At 42.2% G+C, this 19,480-nt stretch overlaps 1 protein-coding gene across 2 annotated transcripts in view; it reads right to left on the bottom strand.

Moving 5' to 3' along the window:
* UTP20 (UTP20 small subunit processome component) overlaps positions 1 to 19,480 on the bottom strand; it is a 148,421-nt gene that overhangs the window by 95,141 nt on the left and 33,800 nt on the right. For both annotated transcript variants that reach the window (XM_049782797.1, XM_049782796.1), the window contains exons 11-18: positions 18,738 to 18,815; positions 18,364 to 18,542; positions 15,356 to 15,508; positions 15,163 to 15,251; positions 9,384 to 9,489; positions 5,220 to 5,370; positions 4,330 to 4,392; positions 909 to 1,067 (exon numbers count right to left, since the gene is read on the bottom strand). In XM_049782797.1, coding sequence (XP_049638754.1) covers positions 909 to 1,067; positions 4,330 to 4,392; positions 5,220 to 5,370; positions 9,384 to 9,489; positions 15,163 to 15,251; positions 15,356 to 15,508; positions 18,364 to 18,542; positions 18,738 to 18,815 — 978 coding nt within the window. The remainder of the gene's footprint in view (positions 1 to 908; positions 1,068 to 4,329; positions 4,393 to 5,219; positions 5,371 to 9,383; positions 9,490 to 15,162; positions 15,252 to 15,355; positions 15,509 to 18,363; positions 18,543 to 18,737; positions 18,816 to 19,480) is intronic.

Raw genomic sequence — 19,480 nt, 5'->3', positions numbered from 1 at the left:
AGGAGCAATTTCTGAATGCAGAACCAGAAGTAACCCCTGGGCAACGATTGTGTGGCCTAAAAACAAACAAAAGACCCACGAAGTTGGCTGCATGCAAGGCAAAAATCACTAACCCCTGTGCTATCTCTCGGGTCACTGTTTGTGTTGTTTTATTGGACCATATCTGGTAGTACTTGAAGGCTACTATCAGCTCTGTTCTGGGTATTGCTTCTAGCAGTGCTTGGAGGTGGGAACCATGTGGTGCTGGGGATCAAATCATGCATGTAAGATCAGCCCTTTGAGCTCTTTCCAGTTAAACTGCTAATTTTAAAAATTTCTGGGTTTTTGTTTGTTTTTATGTTTGCTTTTTATGTGAAGCAATTCTTTATTTTTTTATTTTTTATTAATATCTTTATTTATGTTCCTGCCTTTTTTCCCCCTGCTTTTTGACCACACCTAGTGATACTCAGGGGTTACTCCTGGCCCTGACTCGGGAATCATTCCTGGTGATGGTTGGGGAACCAGATTGGATGCCAGGGATTGAATCCAGGTTAGCTGCATTGGCAAATGCACTCTGCGCTGTACTCCGACTCTTATGGAGGTTTCTGTGTATTGGTATGTTTATTATTGATATGTTTCCCTTTACAAAACCCAGTTGAGGGCCCGGAGAGATAGCACAGCGGTGTTTGCCTTGCAAGCAGCCGATCCAGAACCAAAGGTGGTTGGTTCAAATCCCGGTGTCCCATATGGTCCCCCGTGCCTGCCAGGAGCTATTTCTGAGCAGACAGCCAGGAGTAACCCCTGAGCACAGCCGGGTGTGGCTCAAAAACCAAAAAACAAAAAACAAAAAACAAAAAAAAACAAAACCCAGTTGAAGAGATCTCAAAGCACAGGTCAATTACAAATAAAAGAGACACATGGTTGTATACCTCCTGTAATGGTCCACAAGGTACCGCAGTCTGTACCACATCGTGCCTGAGTTTTCTCAAGTGCATCAGCTTCTCTCTGTAATCATTCACTGTGGCCGGAACAAGCTCTGCTTGGTGCAGTATGGCCAAGGCTGACTGCCTTTCCAACAACTCATCATCCTGAACAGCAGGAAAAATAAAGGTGTGAGTCAGCGCTATGATTTCCCAAAAGGAACATTAAACGGTATCAACTGTCTCAAAGAAGAAAAGCAGACACAGATTGAGTGTTTTACATCCAACTGACAAATCCCCCAATCAAGGTTTCATCTCGTTGGGGGTAAAATGTCTGGCAGTGACGACAATTACAACCAGAGGGGTGAGTCCCAAAACGATATGAAGCATCATTTTATAACACGTGTTGAAGTAAAGATGTCTGTTTGCTTTCACTATACAATTTTACCTTTTACACAAGTCATTTCTATGTACATTAAGTATATTATTTCCACCACAAAAATGCTTGTATAAAAAAATGCTTATATAGACTGTCTATTATTATTAGAAATACAAGCAAACTCATTCAAATAACCTGTTCAGGCAGCCACAAATAGGGAATTGGATGAACTATTGCATGTTTTTGTTTTGGGTTGGGGAGGTGCCTCCTACTAGTACTGGGGGCTTCCAGGGTTACACCAGGAAATATTTACAAGGATACGAGGATCTGAAGATCAAATTTGGGCCCTGAGCATGCCCGATATGATCTCTAGTCATCGTAGTCATTTCTTGTGTGTGTTTTTTGCTTTTTCAATTTTATTTATTTTGGAGGGCCATGCCCAGCAATGCTTAAAGGTTACTATTAGCTCAGCACAGAGGAATTACATCTAGCAGTATTCAGGGAACCATGAGATGCTGAGGATTGAACATGGGTTGGCTGCCTGCAAGGCAATCACCGTACCCACTGGACTATTGCTCTGCCCACCATAGGTTTTGCTTTTAAAAACATTATTATTATTTTTGGCAATGCTTGGATCAAACCTAGACCTTCAAACATGCAAGGCAAGCACTGTACAGCTGAGCCTCATTTTGGGCCCATCTTCCATCTGAAATGGTGACATACAATCAAACTTTAAAAAAAATAAGGGTTGGGGCCAGGTGGTGGCGCTAAAGGTAAGGTGCCTGCCTTGCCTGCGCTAGCCTTGGATGGACCGCGGTTCGATCCCCCGGTGTCCCATATGGTCCCCCAAGCCAGGAGCAACTTCTGAGCACATAGCCAGGAGTAACCCCTGAGCGTTACCGGGTGTGGCCCAAAAACCAAAAAAAAAAAAAAAAAAAAAAGGAAGCCCTTAGATATATTGCGATGAAAAAAAATCTCCATAATATCATTTGTCCAAATTAGTTATATGATAAAAAAAAGTCTGATGCACAGTCACCAATTAATTATAAATTGTCTTTGATGATCTGGTTGGTAGGCAGGTGAGACAGATTATGAAAATAAAAAGGAGCCAGAGTGGTAGGACAGTGGTAAGGCATTTGCCTTGCATGCAGATGACCCAGGACAGACCCAGGTTCAATCCCTGGCATCCCATATGATCCTTGAGCCTGCCTGAAATGATTTCGAGTATAGACTGAGAAGTAACCCCTGAGTGCTGCTAAGTGTGACCCAAAAGCAAAAAATAAAAATTAAAAAAAAAAAAAGATATAACATGAGATTATTGAGATTACTTCATCTCTGGCTGTTACCTGCTTCTCCTAAATCTCAAGAAAGCAGCAGTTGGTTTCATTGTTATCTATTTCAAAGGACTTGGGCACATGGAATTGAGCAGCAAAGCCCACAGAAGTAATTGTCTAGCTACTGGCAAAACATGAAATTGGTTGTTTTTGGTTTTGGTTTTTGGTTCTGCGCTCAGAAATCGCTCCAAAAAAAAGAAAATGAAGGAAGGAAGGAGGGAGGGAGGGAGGGAGGGAGGGAGGGAGGGAGGGAGGGAGAGAGGAAGGAAGGAAGGAAGGAAGGAAGGAAGGAAGGAAGGAAGGAAGGAAGGAAGGAAGGAAGGAAGGAAGGAAGGAAGGAAGGAAGGAAGGAAGGAAGGAAGGAAGGAAATAAATCCTGACAAGCTTGGGGGCCCATATGGGATGCCAGAAATCGAACCCAGATCTGTCCTGGATCAATAGCATGCAAGGCAAACACCCTACTGTTGTGCTATCTCTCCAGCCCAAAGCATGAAACTGGATCCATATCTCACACCTTATGCAAATGTTCACAGTATGTCATCTACTTCCCTGGACATTAGATGGTAATCTATACATATGTATCATAACTCTGCAGGACATGCATCTCAGAGGTGTCTATAGTGATTTAAACCAAGTGGCAAAGATATAACAAAAATACATGGGATATCAAACTCAAAATTTTGGACGAGGCTAAAGAAACATAGGCTGAAAATAAAGACATCAGATTGATGGGACAAAATAAAACTCAGATGCCAAATATCAGTTAAAAGACCTAAGATATATAAAGTTAATTCATAAAGCTTAATAATAATCAATAATGGGGAACCTCATAACTTAGCACAAAATATGAGAGTTGAGGGCCAGAGTGGTAGGTAGCACAGAGATAGGGTTGCATGAGGCTGACCCAGGATGGATGTGGGTTCGATCCCCCGCATCCCAGGGGCAATTTCTGAGCCAGGGGCGATTTCTGAGCAAGAGCCAGGAGTAACCCCTGAGCAATGCTGGATGTGCTCCCCACCAAAAAAAAAAAAAAAAAAAATTATGATAGTTGAGGAGCAAGTACTTCCACAAAGAAACATGCATGCAAACTCCCAATAGGGGGCCTGAAGAGATAGCACAGTAGCGTTTGCCTTGCAAGCAGCCGATCCAGGACCAAAGGTGATTGGTTCGAATACCGGTGTCCCATATGGTTCCCCGTGCCTGCAAGGAGCTATTTCTGAGCAGTAACCCCTGAGCAACGTTGGGTGTGGCCCAAAAAAAAAAAACTCCCAATAGGAATATAGCAGTGTCCTTAGTCTCTTATATTTAGGGACCTGCAAATAAAAACAACCAGGAGATATCATCTCACATATCTGAGAACAGCATATACCTAAAAGATAGCAACAAACAGTTTGTTAGGTAGGTGGATTTGTGTGAAAAATGAACCAGATTTTGTCTAGTTACACCTTGAAGGTAAAAAATAAACAATTTGGTGATCTTAGCAAAGAAATACCAGAGCTTGCATAAGAGCCAGTGTTTCCACTTCTTAACGTCTACACCTAAACCAAAAATATTACTTCAGAAACAAAATATTCACTGTGTCACTTAGTACAACAGACAGGATAATGTAAATACCCAGATTAACAATGATACATGGATAAAAAATTTATCAAGTATATGTTTTAAAAAAAGATATAACAAGTTATCTTTCTAAAAATAATGTAAACAATTAAAATACCTCCATCAATTCTGGAAGCTGCACTTCAAAGTGATTTAGGATCCTTATTGTCAACAGCCGAATCTAGAAAATAAAAACAATTTTCAAACCAGAGTTTAACCCTAAGGAGAAATTGATGAAGTTTGAAAAGGTGTGCTTTATTTTTATTATTTTGGGGATTTGGGGCCAACATCCAGCAGTGCTCAAGGCTTATTCCTGGCTCTGTGCTCAAGATCACTCTTGGTGGGGCTTTGGGATCACATGGATTGCGAGTGAACAAATCCAGGTTTGCTGTATGTAAGACAAGCACCCTATCTGCAGTACTATAGCTCCAGCCCCATGGGGGTGGGGTGGGGAGATTTAGTTTTAAAGGGTTAAATAAACAAACAAACAAATAAACAAATAAATAAAAGATGCCTGAGTAACATCTATCTATTCTATTCCTTACTTCTTCCTGAGCTCTAATCACCATCTAATCAAGCAGTGCCTGGAATCATGAATGACCAGAAATAATGTAAGGATAAGGTTGCCCAGAAACCCATTAAAAGCATCTCCATAAATAAGATCAAGATCTGGAAGTCAACAGTTGCACTAAAATTAGTCATTTTATTTTTAAATCACATATTCAGTAATTTCTATACACTGAAATAAACAGAATTATCTAGCAAACCATAAAGCATCTTTCATTTTACCTAGGCACCTAAGTTAGTCTTTTGGAGGATGGAGGGGCCCCAGAATTTGTGCTTCTATGAAGCCTCGCAATGAAGCCTGTTGCAATCAGTCTATGGGTATCTGGGGATTACTATCACAGACAGAAATCCCTTCCAAACAGCATTTTCTGGCCCAACTCTGACCACCACTGGCATCGTACAGACATGTGGGATCAGACAATATACCACAGATGACATTACCTTGGATATACCAGTTGAAATGTTTGCTTGTAACTTTGGGAACAATTCCATTAAAGCTTCCTCAGAAAGGGGCTCTTGGCAGCCACATAAAGATAATCTCTGGTAATAGAGATCGGCCAGGAGTAACACAGACGGTTCTGAAGGACAGGTCCTGCAACAAGGAAGATGTCAGCTGCACGGTGCATCCTCCTGCAGCGGACTTAGACCACCAAAGATTCAGCAGAACAATCATGGTGGGAAAAGGGCAAAGGGGACATGTCAGGATCCAAGTGGTCTCTTGGCACCATTTCAGAGATAGGAACTGTGGCCCAGAAACAAGGAGGAATGTGCTGAGGATGCACCACAGCTGGAGGCAAAATTGCAACAGTAAAATACCTGGGGTTGGAGAGACAGTATAGCAGAAAAGATGGTTGCCTTACAAGTGGCTGAACCTGGTTCAGATTCTTGGAGCAACATATGAACTCCAGGAATCACTCTTTAGCACTGAAAAGAATAGAATAGAAAAGGAACACGAACAGGAATAAAATACTCCCCTTCTATTCCATCTTTTTATTTTATAAATAAAATCCAATGATCCCCTCTCTCCCTCCCTGAGCCAGGGCTTTGCATTTGAAAGGCAAGTGCTCTACCAATGAGCTAAATTCTTGGTTCTATTCTTATTTTCATTCTCTTTTCTCTCAGTCTCTCTCTCCCTTGCTCTTTTCAAGACAATCTGTTACAGAGAGATCAATTATGTTCAAGAGAAACCATGGGCTTCTTCAGATGAGATAAAGTCCTAAACTATCATTTCAATTCACAGGAGTAACTGAAAATGATATCAGCAGAAAGACAAAAGCTATTTCTGACGTTTGCCCTGAGGGTACTGTGTGAATGAATGGAGGGGCTGAGCAGCTCGTGTCTGAACCGGGTCCATCAGCCACCCACCTTGAAGTACCTAGGAAACTGCCTGGATGCTGTGTGTCATGATGATCACTTTAGCACGGTAACTTTTCTTGATATCCATTAGAGCTGCAAATAAGTCCCTATGTTCCTGGGACTCATAGTGAAACAAGGAAGGGCAGGAAATAAAATGCAGACAGTGAAAAGTGGCTGACAATAGCCTTGCAGTTACAAAAGCAGTGGGAAAGGAAGGAACCAGAGGTGGGAAGGCAGAGGGATGATACCTGATAACAGAAAGATTACTATGAGTGTAGGGAGAGAGAAGAGAGAGCAAGGGGCCCAAGAGGCATCTGCTTGATAAAGAGGGGCTCCCGGAAAGCCAACACTGAAGGATAGGATGTGTGCCCCGAAAGAGCCAGGAGAAAAATATCCCTTAAAAATACATCCCAGAGGGCCGGGAAGGTGGCGCTAGAGGTAAGGTGTCTGCCTTACAAGCGCTAGCCGAGGAACGACCACGGTTCGATCCCCCGGCGTCCCATATGGTCCCCCCAAGCCAGGGGCGATTTCTGAGCACATAGCCAGGAGTAACCCCTGAGCGTCAAACGGGTGTGGCCCAAAAACCAAAAACCAAAAAAAAAAAAAAAAAAAAAAAATACATCCCAGGGCCGTAGAGATAGCATGGAGATAAGGCGTTTGCCTTGCATGTCGAAGTACAATGTTGAATCCCGGCATCCCATAAGGTTCCCTGAGCCTACCAGGAGTGATTTCTGAGCATAGAGCCAGAAGTAACCCCTGAGCGCTGCCAGATGTGACCCAAAAACAAACAAACAAAAAAAAAGACAAAAAAAACAAAAAAAAGATCCCATCCCATTGGAGAAACGGTAAGGATGCAAGCTCATTTTAGAGGGAACTGAGCTGGCAGGGAAGGATAGCTGGGGAGCAGGGTCTTGGCTGACATGGAGGTGAGAGAGGGACTCCTGGCACCAGCTGAGAACTTCGGATCTTCAAGTATGAGAGGGAATCCCAACGAAGTGAGGCTTATCAGCAATGACACTTCAGAGGGATGCTGAGAGCCAAAGGAGGTTCCTCAATAATGTCCAGAATTTGCATCATTTGGGTCTGCTCCAAGGTAGCTCCCATCTATAGAAGAGTTGGCAGGAGGGACAGGTCGTATCTATATCATCAAATCCTCTGGGTTTCCAGTACAAAGCAAAGCAGAGGGACCAGAGTAGAAGTGAGATAATGGCAACCTGAAGCAGGACTCATGGGGCTTGTGTGGCCAGAAACTATCAGAACACAGTGACTTCACAGGGTACATGTCACAGGGGCTGCTCATCTCTGACTCATTTAATTCCCTATAGGAAGCAGAGCTGCGCCCTTTGGAGAAAGCAGCCCAGGATAGGGAGAGAAATGAGTTGGAGCCATGATTCAGGTGTAGGCTGTTTTTCTGCAGAATCTAACATGGAACCATGGCATCAAACACCCTAATATCAGAGGCCTGAGCCAGGGACTTTTAACACAGCAAATTTCAGTCTATCTTCACTGTGGAGTCCAGTCCCACTGGAAATTTCTGGGCCTCCTCAGCAATGAGACCTTTGGTGGGAACTTCCTTGTCCTATTTTGGGATTTGGGCACCTTCCTACTTAAGAAATCCTATAGACAGTGCAAATTGCTTCCACAAAATGTCATGATGCTTCAACAGAAAGACCCAGATCAGAGGGAACACGGAATAAGATCAAACAGTGCGGGGCCAGAAAGGAAGGGCAGAGTGAAGGTACCAGCCTTACATATTTCCAGTGAAGGCACCAGCCTTACATATTTCCAGCCCAATTAGATTCCTGGCAGTGCTCAGTTCTTTGAGCATCTCCAGGAAAAACTAGCACTGCTGGGTGTGGTCCCCAAATTCAAAACCATAAAAGGAGAAGGCAGTGGGTAGGTTATGTGTTGATGTGGCCAATCCGGGTTTAAGCTGGTTCAATGAACCATGGGGAAAAGGCAGCTCTGCTGGTTGGCCTGTGACTAGGTCCTGGATTATCCAAGTGAGATGCTGTGTCACTCTATCCTGAGCCTTTTCTCTGTTCCTCTCAGGGCACAAATTCTCCTGGGGTTCAATGTCAAGGTTATGTCTTTGATGTATGCTCTTGACTTTCACCCTTTCTACTACTGGACTTCTGCTCCCAGGACACCTTCTCCATCCAAACTGCTTTTTTTGAAGGGGTAAAGGGGGATACCCAGTGTTACTCAGGGATTATTCATGGCTCTACACTTATGGATCACTTCTGGGTCAGCCACATGCAAAGGCAAGCTCCGTCCCTGCTGTACTATTACTTTGTCCCCTTACAAACTTCTTTTGTTGTCAATCTCCAGATACTCTTCCCTCACCTGCTCCATTTCTCTCATAGCACCCATTGGCTTCTAAAATACAGAGAATCTTGCTTTTCATTTGCCCTATATTCCAGTGCCTCCTAAAGCAAAGCACCTCAGAGAGAAGGAAGTCAATGAAATCTGTGTGAACAAAATTGGAAACAAGGTGGATGAGAGACGGCTGGAAAAGAGGCCGATTACTTCCCTAGAGATCCAAAGGGACTGTCTGGAAGGCTCCCCAGTAATGCATCTGTGCTGCCCAAATTGAGAGCTGGTGAAAATAAACTCAAAAAGCAAATGCACCAAAGGGAACTGCTTGGGTATGCAGCAGTAGCACCCAAGGGAAGAGTCCAGAAATGTGGCCCAATCAAAGGAGATAGGAAAGGCAGAAAGAATCTACTGCAGGACTCTTAGGTTGCATTTCAGGTGGGAGGACCATGTGTGCTGAGCCAGCAAAGCAAGAGCCCAGCCCAGTCCACAACTCCAACAAAAGGGCTGGAAACCATCAGCACCTACACATGCAAAACTACCCTCAATAGACACAAATACAGAGATATGACAAAAATCATCCTTCCTTCAGGGGAAGGAGGTAAATCAGTATCTCCCCAAATGAGTAATGTTCTTCTTTTCTGGACATCTGGGGGGCACTGGAATTGAGTAGGTAGTAGTCTCTGGTGCAACTGGGAGGCACTTAGATTTGCTCGAATATGATTTTCAGAGAGGTGCTGAGTGAAAAGGGGGTGTTAGGCCTAATAAACCTTGGACCGCTGATCTAAATCATAAATAAATTCCTATGTAACTATAATTCAGGGATCAAATGGATCAAAAAGGGAGAGTTTTCTTATGTCCAAGATTTCACCAAGAGAAACACCTGATTTGAATCATTGTTGGGCTGAATGGAAGCAAGCTGTGTTTACTCACAAGACTAAATTCTTCACACGTTCCACAGGAACTAAATGAAGTATTTCAGAAGATTCTTCCAAACTGAGTAGAGTAGTAACAGCTTGACAAAGAACAAATAAGTTTTCTAAGGACAAAGAGGAGAGAGCAGAAAGAACATCACTTATTTCCAAGGCATGGCAACTGTCAGACATTTTATTTACCTAATACTTGCTGTTTACTGGAATTTCTTAAAATGTGTTTGTGTCTTCTAAAGAGTCACTGGCTGAATGTCAGATGATAACAGAAAGGAAATAACAAAAAATATTGCAAGGCATATATTTTCACGGGCATAAAATAAAAATCTAGGGCTTCCTGCATTGCCCTTTAATGGTGAGGTGAAACGAGAGGACGCTCCACATCCTGACTTCTGTGTAGGATATGCAGATTCCAGGATCTTTAATACAGAAACGTGATACCAACAACAGAGACTGTGTGAAAAGTGTGTTCGCACTACGGACAATGTCTTGGATTGGACGATTTAACTTGCCTGGAGCCTAGAGTTGGTCTTATGCCAGGAAACTTCAGGGGTAGGGTCTCTTTGTATTTAGGCCAAGGTTATTCCTTTCCATGCCCCTCATATTTTGGTGGGCCTATGCAAACAACAATTGCCACTCTAACACCGTTTTTACTGTGCTTCTTTGACTCTAATCCTTAAAAAAAAAACCCACTTAAAATTTGAGGTTAACTTAAGCTAATATGCATGTACATGGAAATGCAAAAAAAATACTATGCCTTTAATGTTTAAGGAGTTACATAAGTTTTATGGCTTTAGATTGCCTTGTGTGCTGTTAAGAAATATTATAATGTGTTACAATTTGGGAATTTGGGGACAAAGTAATTACATGGATTCTGTTTTATTTATCTTAATGTTCTTTGGCTGAAAGTTCAAAGTTAAGATATCAGCAAGGGGACTTCTTCTGAGAATTATGTTATGGGTGATTGTCCTTCCACTGTAACTTTACCTTGTCCTCTTTCTTTGTATCTTTGTTCTCATAATTAAAAATAAATAAAATAAAATAAAATAAAAATCTACTGAGAAACAGAGTAAAACTGGGTGGAGGGGGCAAGAAAATTTAACGACCCCACCCAAAGACATTATTAAGATAAATTTAGATAGGCCAGAGAGACAACAGTAGACAGGGCACTTGTCTTACACATGGCTGACCTGTATTCAATCCCTGGGTCACTGTCAAGAATAATCCCCGATGACAGAGCCAGGAATAAGTTCTGATCACTGTTAGGTGTGGTCCATAAACAAACAAAAAACCATAAAAACTAGAATGGGGGAGGCCTCAGATGCTGTGCAAGCAGGGAAGAATTCTGATGCCTGTACAATAGTTCCTGAACTAGATCCCAGGAACTGGCACTACATACACAGCTCCTCTCAAGGAGTGCAGGTGTGTCCCATACAATGACCTTTTCTTTTCTTTTCATTGTTTTTTGAGCCAGACCTAGCAGTGCTCAGGTTATGGCCTAAATGCTATTGCCCTGGCAATGCTCAAAAGACTAGATCTGTTGCCCAGGATTAAATTGGGGCCAGCCACATGCAAGAAAAGCACCTTCATTTCTTTTTCTTTTTTTTTTTTTTTTTACACTTTTTTTTGGGGGCCACACCCGGCAGTGCTCAGGGGTTACTTCTGGCAGTCTGCTCAGAAATAGCTCCTGGCAGGCACGGGGGACCATATGGGACACCGGGATTCGAACCAACCACCTTTGGTCCTGGATCGGCTGCTTGCAAGGCAAATGCCGCTGTGCTATCTCTCTGGGCCCAGCACCTTCATTTCTATACACTCTCTCTTGAGCTCCATCTGTAACAGCTTCTTGGGGGAAGACTCATCTTAGACCTCTCAGAAGCATAAGCATAACCCCTGCTTATTTCATGTCCACAATTTATAAACAAAACAAACAAACAAAAAAACCCCACATATCTAACTGCCACTATCTATATAGTCACTACTAAAAATTATTTTTAATTTCGCATGAGAGTAATCCTACTTCAGAGGCTGATAATCTATAGCCTACAGGTCACATATTGGTTTTTTTTTTTTTAAACTTTATTGATTTGGGGGACACACCTAGCAATGCTCAGAGGGTTACTCCTGGCTCTGCGCTCAGAAATTGCTTCTGGCAGGCTGTGGGAAGAAGGGCATATGGGATGCTAGGAATTGAACCGGGTCCCTCCCAGGTCAGCAGCGTACAAGGCTGTGCTATCTCTCTGGCCCCCAGGTCAGATATTCTAAGGCAGCCTGTTTTCATATGTCAGTAAGCTAAAATACTTTTTTGGCAATGCTCAGGAGTCACTCCTGGCTCAGCACTCAAGAATTACTCCTGGTGGTGCTCGATGAATCATACAGGATGCTGGGGATCAAACTTGAGTCAGCCTTATGCAAGGCAAGCACCTTACCCACTGTACTATGGCTCTGGCCCTAAAATGCTTTTTACAGTTTTGAAGTTTATTTCAAGAAAATTAAGCAAAAGACAAAAGAACATATCACAAAGACTGACTGGCCTATTAAACCTAAAATATTTACTGTCTGGTTACACGTAAAAAACAATTTGCAAAGCCTCTGATAAAGGCTATAAAAAAAAGTGCTGGCTGTTTCTCTTCAGCTGGTATGTAGGGGGCTCTGGGCAGGACAGCTAGCCATAGGCCCCCTGGGCTGACCACTTAGTCCAGGGGACTGAGTTCCCCCCACGCCAGATGGGTCTTCAGGGCCATGCCTGGTTAATCGGGCCCTGGGGGGAGGGGAGGGACAGAAATTCCTCCCTATGCATCCACAAAATACAGAGGCAGGGGCTGCACCCAGAAGACTCCACATGCCAGTTCTTCTGTTTTTCTTCAGCTGGTATGTTGGAGGCTTTGGGCAGGACAGCTAGCCATAAGCCCCCTGGGCTGACCACTTAGTCCAGGGGACTGAGATCCCCCCATGCCAGACTGGACCTCATTCAGGAGTTCTCCTTACTATTATTCATTTTCAAAAGCATGTGAGTGTAAATGCGCCCATGTGACATATATACTTTTTAACAACACCAAAATATATTCTTAATTCTTGACTGTTTTTAGGGGAAAAAATGGAATTTCCTAGATTTGGAGGATAATATTCAAATAGCTCTCTAAAATCAGTGTATATGTAGACATGACTTCCTATACAGCGGTCCTCTCTGACTGCCAAGCCTAATCCATAAACAATTCATCTATACAATGTATATAACCCCTCTGATGTATTTCCCCTCCTCCACACCAGAGCTCCTTCTACTCCCTCATCCCCCAATCCGGATTCGTTATCTTCCCCTTTACCCTCAGTTCTTTAATTTGTTAGGCACCAAGACCAACCTCCTGCCCCAACAGATTCTGCCCTTTCGCACACCCCTACAGAGCTCATTATTACTCCTTAACTCTCCCACCCCCAACCATAAGTACCTCACATTTACGCTTTTTAACTTCAGTACTACACAGTTCTAATCACAGACCAAAGTCGTGGATTGGATTTAACAACCCCCAACTATTTCAAAAGACATAAAATGGACCCCTATGTCTTTTGAATATTTTATATGTATTTTCTTTAACAGCTATAACTCTTTCTAAATATTCTTTTACCATGACGATTCTACCCACTTTTTATCTTGTCTTCTCTTTGTGAGCTGTTCAATAAGGAATTTTGGTGGAAGAGTCCCTCAGTTTAATGCTTATGATTGAACCATATCATGGGGATTGTTGGACTTGTTCTTATGGCCCCCATATGCGCCGATATCGCCATGTGGCATTGTTCCTTGCTTGCATAGGCACATTAAAATGGGAAAATACTACACATACAAATAAGTTCTTATCTAATAGAGATTGGAACACACAAATCTCGTAGTGCAGTGGGGCCTTACACCCTGAACATTGATATAATGACCTGGCACAGGCCTCAGAAGAATGGGCATCCTCCATTCACCCCTGAACCAGGGAAGCTATCTACAAAACATCCAAGGTTTTTTATAACACCTGGAAGCAATCCTCTACCAGGGAAGACCCTACCACGGCTCTGACATTGACCAGCTCAAAGGAGACTTCCCTTAACACTAAGAAGACTTGACAACAACAACGACCTGCTTACAGGACAGGGTTCTCTGCATTGTCCTTTAATTGTGAGGTGAAACGAGAGGACACTCTGCACCATCCTGACTGCAACATAGGATATGCAGATTCCCGGATCTTTAATACAGAAACATGATACCAACAACAGAGACTGTGTGAAAAATAAAAGTGTATTGGCACTACAGACAATGACCTGGAACTAGTTTGCCTGGAGCCTAGAGTTGGTCTTATGCCAGGAAACTTTAGGGGTAGAGTCTCCTTGTATTTAGGCCAAGGCTTTTCCTTTCCATGTCCGTCATATTTTGGTGGACCTATGCAAACAATAATTGCCACTCTAACACCGTTTTTACTGTGCTCCTTTGTAAGAAAAACAACCCACTTAAACTTTTGAGGTTAACTTAAACTAATATGCATGTGCATGGAAATGTAAAAAAGTACTTTGCCTTCAATGTTTTTTTTTGTTGTTTTTTTTTTTTTTTTGGTCACACCCGGCAGTGCTCAGGGATTTTTCCTGGCTCCGTGCTCAGAAATTGCTCCTGGCAGGCATGGGGACCATATGGGACGCCGGGATTCGAACCGATGACCTTCTGCATGAAAGGTAAACACCTTACCTCCATGCTATCTCTCCGGCCCCTGCCTTCAATGTTTAAGGAGTTACATAAATTTTATGTCTTTATATTGCTTTGTGTGCTGCTAAGAAATATTATGTACTACAATCTGGGGACTTGAGGGACAAAGTAATTGTTTTATTTTTCTTAATGTTCTTTGGCTGAAAGTTCAAAGTTAAGATATCAGAAATGGGACTACTGAGAATTCTGTTTATGGGTGATTGTCCTTCCACTGTAACTCTACCTTGTCTTCTTTCTTTGTATCTTTGTTCTCATAATTTAAAAAATTAATAAAAAAAAATAGTGCTGTCCAGCACAGGTTGGTAACAGTGGCTAAAGTATCCCATACTGACACAATATGGAACCACAAGCCACGATAACAGTCATCTGCCACTTGTGGCTACTGAACATTTAAAATATGTCTCTAACACGTCTGCTAAGGATCTGATAGAAACCAGACACATTACAATTTAAATTAATGAGACAACTAGACACATCCCTTAGAAAATAACAGTGGCCTAAGAAGAAAACAAAAGGTCTATTTTTAAATTGCTGTTCTCAGGTTGAGGTGGAGAGACAGCCGAGCACACAATAAAAAACAGTGTTTGGAGCCAGGAAGCCAAATCCTGCCTAGAAGAACCATGTGGGCCTTCCCAAAGGTATATGGGCTGAGCTGTATTTTTGAAAGGCAAATAAGAGTTCACCAAAGGACAAAAGGACATTTGTGCAAAAGTAGCCAGAGGGGTTTTAAGACAGTTTGGCTCAGGGTGAACAAATGGAAAGACCTGGAGCATGAGGCAGAACAGTTGTCAGAACAAGACTCTGGCAGTCTGTCCATCTGACCTTCTGCCACATTTTAGGCTCCAGCCTCCCTGACATGGTCCCCACATCAAGAGGAGGAAGCTCAACCTTGCCAGCCTGTCTTTTTTTTTTTCTTTTTTTACCATGTAGGGGATTCTACTGGAACACAATGCAGGTACTATTCACTGACATTCCACAGCATGTTTATAGTGGCTCTGGATGTGCTAGAGGAGCTCAGAGGAGAGAACAAATGTTAACTGTGACTGACCTTTTCCTGAATCTCCTCTGTCAACACTCAGAAAGAGAGACTCCATGAAGCTGGTGACCAGTGGAATCACCTCTTCCTTCTCCAGGGGCCTGTGGGGGAAGGAAAAGGGAAGAGTGTGAATGGATATTTCCAGCCACAGCAGGGAAAAACAGGCCTGGTCCTTCTCTCTTTCCTCACCAGTTTGTCTTCTTACCTAATGTGAGGTAATATGACAAGGGCTGCCCAAATGTGAGAGAGGCAGGCACCTTTATCTGGGAACAACTCAATCATTGACAAAAGGTGGTCCAACACGATTTGGGGCTCTTTTCCTCTCTTGGACTTAGTCCTCAGCTGTCTTGTACATGACCTGAGAAAAAACAGCGACAGGAATTAAAATCAGACAAAGAATACAACTGCGCTTGCCTGCAGAGTTGGAAATAAAAACAACTCCTGAAACAAATGCAAGACAGTTCTATGATGTGCTTATCTAAATCCTGTTGGTTCTTATTCCATTTGTTTTCTATTATAATTAATTGTCTTAAATTAGGAATGCCTCTCGTCTGAAGCATTATTTTGGAGTTTGGAGCAGCTAAGACATTTTTAAGAACTGGTTGAGGCTAATTTAGTGTAAGGAACTGACATCTTCCATTCCCCCTTTTTCTCTTCTATTCCCTTTTCTTTCCTCTTACTCATGAAATGAACTGCTTCACAAGTGTCACTACAGTAACTCAGCAAAGGTATTGGGCTTCACTCAACAAACATCACTTCAGTGATGGTGCTGCAGAAGAAACTTTCTCCATGGCTTCAACCGATAACTGAGGAGTTACTTAGCCATACTCTTTCACAGGATTTACAATCTGGTCTTTGACACTATTCCTATCGGCCTCTGTTAAATTTTGCTAATGCTCAGTACTTTAGGCCTATCTGAAAACTAGGAATCTAATCAAAAGAAACATGACAAATTGTAAGTAAAAGGTGTTATTTCTCTTCTGATCCAGTCCATTTTCACTGGCTTATTACTCAGTAGAGGTGGAAGACAAGGGTTTTATTCCTATCTTTTTTACTCATTTACCCCAAAATTTTGCATCCTCTTGTTTCACATTTACCAGGATATTGAATATTGAGAAATTTTAGGTAATTAACTTCACTATGATTTTTGTTTGTTTGGGGCCATGCCCAGCAATGCTTACGGGTTATTCCTGGCTCTGCACTCACAAATCACTCCTGGCAGTACTGAAGGATACCAGGGAATTGAACTCAAGTTGTCTGTGTGCAAGGCATGGACACTACCCTCTATATTAGCTACACTCAGAGATTACTCCTGGTGGGGCTCAAAAGACCATGTGCGAACTGGGAGTTGAATCCAGGTCAGCCGTGTGCAAGACAAGCAACAACCCACTGTGCTATCTCTTGGGCTTCACTATAATTTCTACATCTATCTTGACAATCTTCTATTTACCATAACTCAGTAACTCACAAATATTTTACCAAGATGGCTTTAAAAAATTGACTTATAGATTGCCAAATCACTCTAATGCTGTAACTACACATACAAGCATACTCCTTTCTCCGATATAATTCAAACTCCTCATCTCATTCCATTGTGCCCTGTGTGCTATACACTTGCCTATCTCTCATCTATCTGTTCTCATTCTACTTTCCTCCTTTCTGTCATCTTGACCTCTCCAAATTCCTTCTTCCTTCTTAAAAGCAATGGGCTCATCTTATACCAGCCTTGCTGCAGTGACTCTTTGCTATGCCCAGTGCTTTGCTTACCTTCTCTGTCAGACCAGAGTCCAGCACTGTGAAAAAAGGGTAGGGGACACCTTTCCTGAGTGAAACACATCCTCCCCAGTTACTTTTGATACCAGTTTGTTTTCCTTTGTATAACATAAAAATGGCCTTGTTTGTCTAACTGCTTCACAAACTTATTCCACTAAGAATGCCATCTCCTCCAAGGAAGGGAACTTTTCTTTCTTTTTTTTAATCTTTAAGCACCATAGTTACAAACATGTTTGTAGTTGAGTTTCAGTCATAAAAAGTACATTCTCCTAAAGAAGGGAACTTCTCTTATACAGTGCTCAATTTCCATTCTCAGAACATTCCCAGGTACACTAAAAATTTGTCAATAAAGGAATGAACTGATCTTTCATAGTTCTCCTATTTATTATTTCTGGTTTGATGCACAGTAAACTTGCGGAGTACAGTGGAATGAAGCATCACTGAGAAAATTCAGACAAAGGTACCCCACAAAATACATAGTGTGTGGAGGAATTGAGGGGAGCAGAAGGCTGTATTCTCAAAGAAAGTAACAGAAGCAGTAGTACAGTCCTACACTGATATGCTTGCATGCGTTTATTCTTATCCAGATGCATTCCACAGGGGATTTAAGACAGCAGGTAGAACCGCGTAAGGTCTGGCCTGTGGCCTCAGCCGTAACTTGAATTTGCCCTCAAGGAAGTAAACATAAAAGCAGCTGCCCTCCCAGTGCCCAGAAACTCAATTCTGACTTCCTACAAGAACTTTTTCATTTGGAGTTTGGCTCAGTGTCACACAGAAACTCAGACTCTATCAGAAATAAGCACATGGCAAGAGGCTTGGGGAAAGAACTGGGGCTCAGTGGGAGAGTGTGTGCTTTGCATGGACAGTGCCTAGGAGCTAACTGGTGACACAAGAAAAAAAAAATGAAGGTAGGACAATAGAAAAAAAGGGAACAGAATACAGATATTAACAGTAAAAGGAGTTTCAAAGAAATTATATAAAGGGAAAAATATTCTATCTCAAAAGGCATGCTGTATTTAATTCTACTTACAGAATATTCTTGAAATTAAACAATACGTTTGTGATTGAGGATAGAGTAGGGAGAGGCAGAGCAGGTATGAGTGTTCTGATTTGGGGGCCACAACCATGGGGAAGAGTGGGGAATCAAACCTTGGCCAGCTGCACGCAAGGCAAGTGCCCTACTATTGCTGTAGTGTGATTGCTTTAATGTAGCAAAATGGAAACAGACTATGGGGAACCATACTACATTTTGCTTTTTTTGATCACAGAATAGTATTCTGTGAAAATCCTGCTGGTGATTTCACAAAATCTTCACTTTATCCAGTAATTTCAATGCATTATTTTTAAAATATTTTCAAATTTCAATTTCAAATATTCAAATTGTTCAAAATATTTGCAAATAATGGCTTCTTGTACCAACACCAAAATGCGAGAACTTACCCCACTGTCTGCTGTGGGAAAACTAGAGGATACTTCTCAGAGGTCATGGAGCCAGTGGTTGGAGGTGCTGCTTTGTTTAGAATGAGCTTGGCCAAAAGGGCCAGTGCTTCGTTGGTAGCCGATGCATCCCCAGTCAAGAAGCAATTCTCAATGTACAGAAGAAGGTTGGGTAGGAAAAGCTAAACATAAAAAATATATATACATATATACAATATTAAAGGACCAAATATATATCATAATCACTTAGACTGCAGAACAAAGAAGACTAAGGAACCAGACAAAGGAGCAAGGCAGTGGGAAAAGGACAGCACCAGAACTCTATACAGCTCTTCCTGTAGGTCTCAGACAAAACCCATCAAATTTGGCTGGCTCACCTGTTCAAATTGCTTCATAGGGAACATGACTTCAGAAAAATCCAAAATTAAACGTCTTTCAAGTCTGTTCTCAAAAGTCTGTAAATCACAGGAGAAAGTATAAATTTAGTACCTAGACTACTTTCCCCATTCACACACACACACACACACACACACACACACACACACACGAAACACATCCCTGAACTTTCAAGGCCCTCTACTTTATTACAGGAACCTGACACCAGAATTTGCCTCTGTGTAGCAGAATACACCCAGGCACGGCAAGTAAGGGGAAGATGGGCACTTGACCAGTATTTAGTCCCCAAGCCTGGATTCCTCGTGAAGGGTTCTGCTAAGTCTTTCCCCATGACAGAGAATTACTAAAGGCCAAGCAGCTGTTGTTACATTTTTTCCCTGTTGTACTTAGGGAAAGCTGAAAAGAAACCAAGAGTCTTTTCTAGTTTCCATCTTTTTTCTCACCCATCCACTCCTTAAAGACCAATTAAAATGCTCATTTTGTCAAACTATTTCCCTACTTTAAATTTATCCAAGGTCTTCATTGCTTGCAGGCAGAATCCAACCTGAATTTTCCAGAGCCAAGCAGAACCTTGTAGATACACAGATACACAGCCCCTCTCACTGTCCTGGTTTGTCTCGGCGGTGAACATTTCTGAACATGTCTTGCCTCTCTAGAATTTTCAGGACCTTTCTAACCAGCAACTAACCTGCTAGTTGACCAGGAAGGACATTTTAAAAAAAAG

This window comes from Suncus etruscus, chromosome 11, assembly GCF_024139225.1.
Source record: "Suncus etruscus isolate mSunEtr1 chromosome 11, mSunEtr1.pri.cur, whole genome shotgun sequence".
Lineage (NCBI taxonomy): Eukaryota > Metazoa > Chordata > Mammalia > Eulipotyphla > Soricidae > Suncus > Suncus etruscus.
Note: the sequence above shows the minus strand (reverse complement) of the source record. Positions and strands in the feature narration are given on the sequence as shown.